Source organism: Cetorhinus maximus, chromosome 7, assembly GCF_964194155.1.
Source record: "Cetorhinus maximus chromosome 7, sCetMax3.hap1.1, whole genome shotgun sequence".
Classification (NCBI taxonomy): domain Eukaryota; kingdom Metazoa; phylum Chordata; class Chondrichthyes; order Lamniformes; family Cetorhinidae; genus Cetorhinus; species Cetorhinus maximus.
In genome coordinates this window covers 6,347,269-6,359,025 of record NC_135885.1, presented here as the reverse complement: position 1 = coordinate 6,359,025, position 11,757 = coordinate 6,347,269, and the positions used below count along the sequence as shown (strand labels likewise).

General features: G+C 46.7%; 2 protein-coding genes across 3 annotated transcripts in view; one reads left to right on the top strand and one right to left on the bottom strand.

Annotated features, from left to right (window-relative positions):
- LOC144682565 (BTB/POZ domain-containing protein KCTD14-like) overlaps window positions 1-11,757 on the bottom strand; it is a 1,380,231-nt gene that overhangs the window by 6,301 nt on the left and 1,362,173 nt on the right. The window lies entirely within an intron of this gene.
- gdpd5b (glycerophosphodiester phosphodiesterase domain containing 5b) overlaps window positions 1-11,757 on the top strand; it is a 227,580-nt gene that overhangs the window by 186,857 nt on the left and 28,966 nt on the right. The window contains exons 11-12 of the mRNA XM_078544979.1: window positions 3,563-3,784; window positions 5,903-6,060. Of these exons, the coding sequence (XP_078401105.1) occupies window positions 3,563-3,784; window positions 5,903-6,060 (380 nt within the window). The remainder of the gene's footprint in view (window positions 1-3,562; window positions 3,785-5,902; window positions 6,061-11,757) is intronic.

Sequence of the window (11,757 nt, the reverse complement as noted above, 5' to 3'; positions counted from 1 at the left end):
GATTTTCCTGCCCCCCACCACCCCTGGCTCCACTTGGGGGGCCCTCTTGCCGGAACTGCAACTGGAACGGGTATGGACAGGAAATTCCTGACCAGAGTCTGTTCCCCACCCTTTAGTTTTTCCCAGGGATTGTTCTCCAACTCTGATCCCAAGCACTCACTCTCCCTTCCACTCCTTCCCCATTCCCTCTTTACCACTGGACCCGACTATTCCTGTGCACTCCTGGCTGGGCTCCCACATTCTATACCCTGTAAACTTGGAGCCATTGAAAACACTGCGGCCTGTACGTCACCTCACAGCAAGTCCCCGTCCCTCTATCACCCCCTGTGCCCATTGACCGACACTGGCTCCCACTCAAGTAACGTCTTGATTTTGACATCCTCATTCCTGTTTTCAAATCCCTCCAAGGCTTCGCCCCCGCCCCCCTCTCCCCCCTACCTATCTCTGTAATCTCCTCCAGCCCCATCACCCTCCAGTTTCTGTGCTGCTCCAACTCTGGTGTCTTGTGTATCCCCTGATTTTAATCGCTCCGCCATTTCCGGCCGTGCTTTCAGCTACTGAGGCCCTAAGCTCGCTCTGAAAACCTCTCCACCCCTCTCTCCTCAATTAAAACGCTCGTTAAAACCTACCTCCTCTGGTCAACCATCCTAATATCTCCTTGTCTGTGGCTTGGGGGGGGTCAAAGTTTGTATTATAGCCATTCGAGGAGTGCCGAGGGAAGTTTTACTATGTTAAAGGCGCTACATTAATGCGCACAGTTGTTCTTAATTTGTCTTCTTTATTCACGTTTTCCCTTGGCTGTGTCCTGAACTTGAGCCTTCACCTCAGTTTACAAAAATAATTAAATTCTTTGCCTTGTGGGCCTTGGTTTGCACTGTCCTGTGACCTGGGCCTAGCTTAGCAGACTCCCAGCACCAGGGAGATGGTGGCATAGCGGTAATGTCACTGGACTAGTAATCCAGAGGCCCAGGCTATTCCTCTGGGGACATGGGTTCAAATCCCACCAGGAATTTAAATTCAATTCACACAAAAAAAACTGGTATTGAAAGGCAACCTCAGTGAAAATAAAACTAAAACCATGAAACTATCATCAATTGTTGTAAAAAAAAAACACCCATCTAGTTTACTAATGTCCATTGGGGAAGACAATGGTCTGGCCTACCTGTCACTCCAGACGCACATTAATTACTCTCAGGCAATAAGGGATGGGCATCAAAAGCTGACCTTGCCAGTGACACCCACATCCCATAGAACCATAGAACACTACAGCACAGAAAAACAGGCCATTCAGCCCTTCTAGTCTGTGCCGAAATATTATTCCGCTAGTCCCATTGACCTGCACCCAGTCCATAACCCTCCAGACCTCTCCCATCCATGTATCTATCCAATTTATTCTTAAAACTTAAGAGTGAGCCTGCATTTACCACGTCAGATGGCAGCTCGTTCCACACTCCCACCACTCTCTGAGTGAAGAAGTTCCCCCTAATGTTCCCCCTAAACCTTTCCCCTTTCACCCTAAAGCCATGTCCTCTCGTGTTTGTCCCTCCTAATCTAAGTGGAAAGAGCCTACTCGCATTTACTCCGTCTATACCCCTCATAATTTTGTAAACTTCTATCAAATCTCCCCTCATCCTTCTACGCTCCATGGACAAAATTTTAAAAAAACCTCTTTCAACCAAGCTATAAACCACAGAACAGCTAATACATGTTATCCAAGGAAAGAAACCTGCCTTCCTGGGATTCCATCCTATGCTATGTGTTTGGCTCCGAGTGCCTTCAGCATGTCCCAAGTGTTACGACCACAGCAGACGTTAATTGCTGCTCAAACCAAATCCCAGAGGGAAACTTGGCTTATGGGCCGTCCCCTTTTTTGTATTCTGAAAACTAGAAGAAGGTGTATTGATCTCAGCAGCAAGAAGTCCGGTAACACTCTTGGGATTTTAAACAAAAAAGAAAACTTAAGCCCACAAGATTACAGTTGCACAGTTAAACCGAGTCTTACAAAACATTCCCCCAAAAAGACTCTACTTGGTCAGACCCACAAGTAAACACCTTCCAGGCAACACTCCCTTATAGATGTTCAACGTTAAAAATCCAATAATATTACCCAAGGCAAACCGCTGTGACTTCAATAGAGGCATACCATATGACTATAACTCTCTCCCACTCTGCTATGGAAAACCAAGACTTCAAAACAAGACTGCTCATTGCAGCCCAAGATTTCTCTGGCTTGACTAGATGGCTGATTCAAACTGCATCTTCTCCCAGCCCAGAGCTAACAGCTCCAGCAGCTCCTAGCTCAACCCCAGCACCACTACTATAGCTCACAGCCACAGTAGCCCTAAAATATCTTTTTGCCGCTATCATTTTAGGTTCCATTGTTTTCACACCTCTCTGAAACTTAAACTTCAATCCTTCCAAATATAAAATCTTTCATGCCTCTGGTTCTGTCTTTGCTTCCAGGTCAATAAAATATATCCCAACTTCTGTTTGCCCTGTGAAACTTCTGCAAGTTGTTTCGTGTCACCTCTGATATACTCTTTGATATTCAAACAAACGCTCAACTTATCTCAAAATGCAAATGTTAGATCCAACCTATCTACTTGTACTTCAAACTTAACACCTCCATCCTTTTCATGTATCAAACCGCTCCTATTAACAACCGGTCTCCTATTAACCTCTGCCCAGCTGAATTAAATCATAAACACACACACACACCAGCAGACAAACACACCCTTCTTCAGAGAATAACACAATATTCCCCAAAAATGTTTTTAAAAAAGCATCCATTTCTCACTCAAGAACCAATAAATGAATTAACGGCAAACCTCATGAGGACAGGAAAGTGGAGTTGAGACCACAACCAGATCAGCCATGATCTTATCGAATGGCAGAGCAGGCTCGAAGGGCCGAATGGCCTACTCCTGCTAAGATCTATGTCCCAATGTTATAAAGTTCATCCCATATGCTTTTTTGGACAGTCTTAACAATTTGTCCTGCAATTTTAAAAGGTTCCTGTCGTGTACTTTCGGGCCTCCCCATTCCTTACACAGTCAACCCCTCTTCTCGTTTTTATGTTAGCTGCGACTCAGTGGGTAGCCCTCTCGCATCGGTGTCAGGAGGTTGTGGGTTCGAACCCAACTCCAGAGACTTGAGCGCCTAGTCCAGGCTGACATTCCCACTGAGGGAGCGCTGCATTGTCACAGGTGCCGCCTTTTCAGCCGAGACATTAAAACGATCCCTTGCCTGCCCTTATGGGAAAAAAAAACCTGGCCATTAGTTTGGAGAAGAGCAGGGCAGTTCTCCCTGGTGTCCAGACTAGTATTTATCCCTCAACCAACATCACCAAAAACACAGGTGACCTGGTGGTTGTCATATTGCCGATTGTGGGAGCTTGCTGTGCGCAAATTGGATGTTGCGTTTCTTACAATAACAAGAGCGACTAATCGAAAGCACTTCATCGACTGTTGGGTGTTTTAGGGTGTGCTGAGGTAGCGAAAGGTGCTATATAAATGCAAGTTCTTTAAATTTGTGTCATCTCGGCCTTGACTTTGGGCTTTAGGAGGATCCGTTTTGGACAGCCCAGGCACTCTCCCAGAAAGACAACGCTGAGGCTTCAAACCAGTCACTCTGCAAACTGGTGGACGTGCTCCATCTGGCGGCTCGGTGGAACAAGACTGTGATGGTGAACCTTTGGCGACCTCCGCACGAACACCCCTTCTACTCTTCCTGGATCAACATCACCCTAGAAACCATCCTGGAGTCCGGAATTTCCCAGGACCTGGTGAGCACGTTGGTTTTTTGCCGCAGTTGGGATTTTAGACTTTTAGACTAGTGGCTTTGCAAACAAATGAAGTTGACAGGAAAGGACCAGCTGATCCACCAACAACAACGAGCATCACTGTCACGCACTTTACATTCAGCTGGTAAAACTCCAAAGCCCCTCACAGGAGTGTAGCCAAACAACATTTGACGCTGAGATACATACCATAAGAAATAGGATCAGGAATAGGCCATTCGGCCCCTTCAATAAGATCATGGCTGATCTGACTGTGGTCTCACTCGACTCACTTCTGGGATGAGGGGCTTACCTTATGAAGAAAGGTTGAACAGGTCGGGCCTAATACCCATTGGCGTTTAGGAGAATGGGGGGTGTTCTTATTGAAACATATAAGATCCTGAGGGGATTTGATAGGGTGGACACGGGGAGGACGTTTCCTCTTGGTGGGAGAGACTGAAATCAGGGGACACAGTTTAAGAGTCAGAGGCCTCCCTCTTAAGATGGAGACGAGGAGAAATTTTTTCTCTGAGGGCCGTTAGCCTGTGGAATTCTCCGGCCCAGAAAGCAGTTGGAAGCTGGGCCACGGAATCTATTCAAGGCCGAGTGACAGATTTTTGATCAACAAGGGAGTCGAGGGTTATGGGAGACAGATGGGAAAGTGGAGTTGAGACCACAACCAGATCAGCCATGATTCTATTGAATGGTGGAGCAGGCTCGAAGGGCCGAATGGCCTACTCCTGCTTCTAAGTCCTATGTTCTCAACTCCACTTTCTCGCCAGCTCCCCCAGAACCCTTGACTCACCCTATAGTTCAAAAATCTGTCTAACTCAGCCTTGAATCCATTCAATGACCCAGCCTCCACTGCCCTCTGGGGAAGAGGATTCCAACCACCAACAACCCTCTGAGAGAAGAAATTCCTCCTCACCTCCGTCTTCAATGGGAGACCCCTTACTTCAAAAGTGTGCCCCTTAGTTCTAGATTCCCCCACAAGGGGAAGCATCCTCTCATCACCCAACCCTGTCAAGCCCTGAGCACTCTCCCCAGGAGCCACAGAATCAGCTTGGGGAGGGAAAAACCCAGCATTAATAGTAACATAGTGATATATAAATACAAATTGTTGGTGGATGAGCCTCTTTGTTTCCTTTCCTCAATTTTGTATGTTTGTAAGGGCAAAGGATCTCAATACTCTTTGAATGGAGGTGTGCAGGAGTGTGTGCTGGGGTTCCCAAGGCCGGTCACTAGCCAGTTATTCTATACTGGGAGTCTCACGTCTTGGTTCAGAATCGAAAGCTCCTGGTTCCAAGTCTTTCTTCAAAGAAGGGAGCGCAAAATCTGGACTGATATTCTCAGTACTAAGGAAGCAAGGGCTGCGCTGTCGGAGGTGCCATATTTCAAACGAGACGTTTAACCAAGGCTCCGTCTCAGATCTCATGGCCACTGTTTCGAAAGAGAGCAGGGGGAGTTCTTCCCCGGTGTCCTGGTCGATATTTATCCCTCAATCGAACTCACTAAAGCAGAGAACCTGATCATGTTACATTGCCTTTTGTGACATCTTGCTGTGCATGGATCGGCTGCCCCACATTCAACACTTCAAACTATACGTCGACGGCTGGAAAGGACACGGCATAAATGCAAATCCTTTCTTCAACCACCTTTGGCTCACTGACCCATTGGCTCCCAGTCTAAAGCCTCCATTTTAAAATCCTCATCATTGTTGTTCACTAATCCCTCCGAGTCCTTTTGTTCCCCCCTATCTCTGTAACCTCCTCCCAGCCCCATAATCCTGCGTTTCTCTAATTGTGGCCGCTTGCATATCGCAAAATTTGATCACTCCACCATTGGAGGCCATGCCTTCAGCTACCTGGACCCTAAGCTCTGGAATTCCCTCCCTAAACCTCTCCATCTCTCCACCTCACTTTCCTCTTTTATGACGCTCCCTAAAATCTACCCGTTTGCCCAAGTGCATGACCACGTATCCTGATATTTTCTTTACGTGGCTTAATGTCAGAATCTGAGCGATTACACTCCCTTGTGAAGTGCCTTTGCTAAAGATGCTGGACAAATGAACACTCCTTCCTTTAACGTGGTGATGGGCGTTATGTCTTGGTTCTGTATTTTCAGGTGATGTGGCTCCCGGAAGAGGACAGGAGGTTGGTTCGCCAAATGGCACCAGGCTTCCAGCAGATGTCCTCCATGAAGCAAAACACGACTGCGCTACGTGATCAAGGCATTACCGGATTAAACCTGCGCTACAATAAAGTCAACGCCAAGGAGATGAGGTACAACTGCCCGCTTGAGTCTTTCAAATAACATGGCCTGGATAGAACCAAAGCAGGCCATTCTGCCCGCCTTGTCCATGCCAGTGTTTATGATCCACATAAGCCTCCTACCACTTACTTCATCTCAACCTATCCACACATTCTTCTGGTCCTTTACCTAACCTCCCTTTAAATATAGAAATATACGAACAGGGGTATGCCCCTTACCCTCCTGAGTCTGCTTCTCTGTTCAATGAAATCATGGCTGAACTATGACCTCATCCCTTGAGAGGAAGCTAGCTAGAAGTATAAAAACAGACAGTAAGAGTTTCCATAGATATGTAAAAAGGAAAAGAGTAAGTAAAGTGAACATTGTTCCTCTAGAGAATGGGAATGGGGAATTAATAATGGAAAATAAGAAAATGGCGGATGAATGGAACAGATATTTTATACCTGTCTTCACTGTAGAGGATACAAATAACATCCCAGACGTTATTGTGAAACAGGAGGTGAATGGGAGGGAGAAACTTAAAATAATTACAATCCCCAGGGAAAGGGCACTGAGGAAATTATTAGAACTAAAAGCTAGACCTCATCCTAGAGTCTTATAAGAAGTGGCTGCTGGGATAGTAGATGCATTGGTTTTAATTTTCCAAAGTTCCATAAATTCTGGAAAGGTCCCATCAGATTAGCAAATTGTTGGAGCTGTGGGTTAACCAGCCCCCAGCTCCTGATAGATTTCATCCTCGGGCCTTAACAGAAGTGGCCAGTGAGATAGTTGAAGTGTCGGTTTTAATTTTCCAAAATTCGCTAGATTCTGGTAAGGTCCCATTAGATTGGAAAATAGCAAATGTAACTCCTTTATTCAAAAAGGGAGGGGGACAGAAAGCAGGAAAGTACAGGCCAGTTCGCTTAACACCTGTCATAGGGAAAATGTTAGGTGCTAATACTAAAGACATTTTATCAGGGCACCGAGATAAATTCAAGGTGATCAGGCAGAGTCAGCATGGCATTGTGAAAGGGAAATCATGTTTAATCAGTTTATTGGAGTTCTTTGAAGACGTAACAGGTGCTGTGGATAAAGGGGAACCGGTGGATGTACTGTATTTAGATTTCCAGAAGGCATTTGATAAGGTGCCTCATCAGAGGTTATTGCAGAAAATAAAAGCTCCTGGTGTATGGGGCTAACATATTGGTATGGATAGAAGATTGGCTAGCTAACAGAAAACAGAGAATAAGCAGAAATGGGCCATTTTCTGGTTGGCAGGATGTGACGAGTGGTGTGCCGCTGGGATCAGGGCTGGGGCCTCAACACTTTACAATTTGTGTGAATTATTTGGATGAAGGGACCTAAGGCATGGTTGCTAAATTTGTGGATGACACAAAGATAGGTAGGAAAGTAAGTTGTGAAGAGGACATAAGGATATTGATAGGTTAAGTGAGTGGGCAAAGACCTGGCAAATGGAGGATAATGTAGGAAAATGTGAGGTTGTCCATTTTGGCAGGAAGAATAAAAAAGAAGCTTATTATCCAAATGGTGAGAGATTGCAGAGCTCTGAGATTCAGAGGGATCTGGGTGTCCTAGTGCATGAACTGCAAAAAGTTAGTATGCAGGTGCAGAAAGTAATTAGGAAAGCTAATAGAATATTATGTTGTTTTTTGTGAGGGGAATTGATTACAAAAGTAGGGAGGTTATGCTTTACTTGTATAGGGCATTGGTGAAACCACATCTGGAGTACTGTGCACAGTATTGATCTCCTTACTTAAGGAAGGATGTAAATGCATTAGAAGCAGTTCAGAGAAGGTTTAGTAAACTAATACCTGGAATATACGGATTGTCTTATGGGGAAAGGCTGGACAGGTTAGGCTTGTATCCACTGGAATGTAGAAGAGTAAGAGATGACTTGATTGAGAAATATATGATCCTGAGGGGTCTTGACAGGGTGGATGTGGAGAGGATGTTTCCTCTTGTGAAAGAATCTAGAACTTGGGGTCACAGTTTAAAAATAAGGGTTGTCCATTTAGCAATTGATGAGGAATTTTTTTTTTCTCAGGATTGTGAGACTTTGGGACTCTCTTTTCTTTTTTTTATTCATTCATGGGATGTGGGCGTCGCTGACTGGGCCAGCATTTATTGTCTATCCCTAATTACCATTAAGAAGGTGGTGGTGAGCTGCCTTCTTGAACCGCTGCAGTCCATGTGGTGTAGGTACACCCACAGTGCTGTTAGGAAGGGAGTTCCAGGATTTTGACCCAGCGACAGTGAAGGAATGGTGATATGTTTCCAAGTCAGGGTGGTGAGTGGTTTGGAGGGGAACTTCCAGGTGGTGGTGTTCCCATCTATCTGCTGCCCTTGTCCTTCTAGACGGCAGTGGCCGTGGGTTTGGAAGGTGCTGTCTAAGGAGCCTTGGTGAATTCCTGCAGTGCATCTTGTAGATGGTACACACTGCTGCTACTGTGCGTCGGTGGTGGAGGGAGTGAATGTTTATGGATGTGGTGCCAATCAAGTGGGCTGCTTTGCCCTGGACAGTGTCCAGCTTCTTTAATGTTGTGGGAGCTTCACTCATCCAGGCAAGTGGGGAGTATTCCATCACACTCCTGACTTGTGTCTTGCGGATGGTGGACAGGCTTTGGGGAGTCAAGAGGTGAGTTACACGTTGGAGATTCCTTGCCTCCAACCTGCTGTTGTTGCCACAGTATTTATATGGCAAGTCCAGTTCAGTTTCTGGTCAATGGTAACCCCCAGCATGTTGATAGTGGAGGATTCAATTATGGTAATGCCATCGAACCTCAAGGGGCGATGGTTGGATCCTCTCTTGTTGGAGGTGGTCATTGCCTGACACTTGTGTGGCGCGAATGTTACTTGCCACTTGTCAGACCAAGCCTGGATATTGTCCAGGTCTTGCTGCATTTGGCCATGGACTGTTTCAGTGTCTGAGGAGTTACAAATGGTGCTGAACATTATGCAATCATCAGCGAACATCCCCACTTCTGACCTTATGATGGAAGAAGGTCATTGATGAAGCAGCTAAAGATGATTGAGCCTAGGACACTACCCTGAGGAACTCCTGCAGTGATGTCCTGGAGCTGAGATGATTGACCTCCAACAACCACAACCATCTTCCTTTGTGCTAGGTATGATTCCAACCAGCGGAGAGTTTTCTCCCTGATTCCCATTGACTCCAGTTTTGCTAGGGCTCCTTGATGCCACACTCAGTCAAATGCTGCCTTGATGTCAGGGGCAGTCACTCTCACCTCACCTTGGGAGTTCAGCTCTTTTGTCCATGTTTGAACCAAGACTATAATGAGGTCAAAACAAAAAGCTAAAAGCTACTGCGGATGCTGGAAATCCAAAACAAAAACAGAATTACCTGGAAAAACTCAGCAGGTCTGGCAGCATCGGTGGAGAAGAAACCAGTTAACGTTTCGAGTCTTCACGACCCTTCGGCAGAACTATAATGAGGTCGGTTGCTGAGTGGCCCTGACGGAACCAAAACTGGGCATCAGTGAGCAGGTTATTGCTAAGCAAGTGTCGCTTGATAGCACTGTTGATGACCCCTTCCATTACTTTACTGATGTTGGAGAGTAGACTGATGGGGCAGTAATTGGCCGGGTTGGATTTGCCCTGCTTTTTGTGTACAGGACTTACCTGGGCAATTTTCCACATAGCTGGGTAGATGCCAGTGTTGTAACTGCACTGGAACAGCTTGGCTAGGGATGTGGCAAGTTCTGGAGCACAAGTCTTCAGTACTATTGTTGGAGTGTTGTCAAGGCCCATAGCCTTTGCAGTATCCAGTACCTTCAGCCCTTTCTTGATATCATGTGGAGTGAATCGAATTGGCTGAAGACTGGCATCTGTGATGCTGGGGACCTCCGGAGGAGGCCGAGATGGATCATCCACTTGGCACTTCTGGCTGAAGATTGTTGCGAATGCTTCAGCCTTATCTTTTGCACTGATGTGCTGGGTTCCTCCATCATTGAGGATGGGGATATTTGTGGAGCCTCCTCCTCCAGTGATTTGTTTAATTGTCCACCACCATTCATGACTGGATGTGGCAGGACTGCAGAGCTTAGGTCTGATCCGTTGGTTGTAGGATCGGTTAACTCTGTCTATCACTTGCTGCTTATGCTGTCTGGCACACAAGTAGTCCTGTGTTATAGCTTCACCAGGTTGACACCTCATTTTTAGGTGTGCCTGGTGCTGCTCCTGGCATGCACTCCTGCACTCTTCATTGAACCAGGGTTGACCCCCTGGCTTGATGGTGATGGTAGAGTGGGGGATATGCCAGGCCATGAGGTTACAGATTGTGTTCGAGTACAATTCTGCTGCTGATGATGGCCCCCAGCGCCTTATGAATGCCCAGCTTGAGTTGCTAGGTCTGTTCGAAAACTATCCCATTTAGCACGGTGGTAGTGCCACACAACACGATGGAGGGTATCCTCAATGTGGAGGTGGGACTTTGTCTCCACAAAGACTGTGCGGTGGTCACCCCTACCGATACTGTCATGGACAGATGCATCTGTGACAGGCAAACGGGTGAAGAAGGGCAATAAATGCTGGCCCAGCCAGTGAAGCCCACATCCCATGAATGCATTAAAAAAAGAGGTCAAGTAGATTTTTTCCTCTTGTTGGCTCCTTCACCACCTGTCATCCCAGCAGCTATGTCCTTTAGGACTCGGCCAGCCTAGTCAGTAGTGGTGCTACCGAGTCACTCTTGGTGATGGACATTGAAGTCCCCCACCCAGAGAACATTCTGCACCTACACATCCTCAGTGTTTCTTCCAAGTGGTGTTCAACATGGAGGAGCACTGATTCATCAGCTGAGGGAGGGCGGTACATGGTAATCAGCAGGAGGTTTCCTTGCCCATGTTTGACCTGATGCCATGAGACTTCATGGGGTCTAGAGTCGATATTTAGGACTCCCAGGGAAACTCCCTTCCCGACTGTATACCACTGTGCTGCCACCTCTGCTGGGTCTGTCCTGCCGGTGGGACAGGACATACCCAGGGATGGCGATGGTGGAGTCTGGGACATTATCTGTAAGGTATGATTACGTGAGTTTGACTATGTCAGGCTGTTGCTTGACTAGTCTGTGAGACAGCTCTCCCCATGGTGGCACCAGCCCCCAGATGTTATTGAGGAGGAATTTGCAGGGTTGAGAGTGCTGGGTGCACCATTGCCGTTTCTGTCGCCTTTGTCAATACAGGGTGGTCTGTCCGGTTTCATTCCTTTTAGGCTTTGTAGTGGTTTGATATAACTGAGTGTCTTGCTCAGCCATTTAAGAGTCAACCACATTGCTGTGTGTCTGGATCACATGTAGGCCAGACCAGATTTCCTTCTCTAAAAGGGTGTTAGTGAACCAGATGGGTTTGTATAACAATCGATGAGAGTTTCACTGTGACTGAGGTGAGATCTCGGTTCCCGGTTTTATAGATTGAATTGAAACTCCACCAGTTACCATGGTGGGATTTGAACCCACATCCCCAGAGTGTTAGTCTGGCCTCGTGATGGCTAGTCCAATGACATTACCACCACCCAGCCACTTCCCCCATTTTTGTTGAAGCTCGACCATGAGAGAATAATCTGACATTTACATAGCACCTTTCCCCTCCTCAGGATCCCCAAAGCGCTCTGAAGTATGGTCACTGTTGTAATGCCGGAATTACGGCAGCCAAGTTGTGCACAGCAAGCTCCCACAGCAATGTGGTAATGACCAA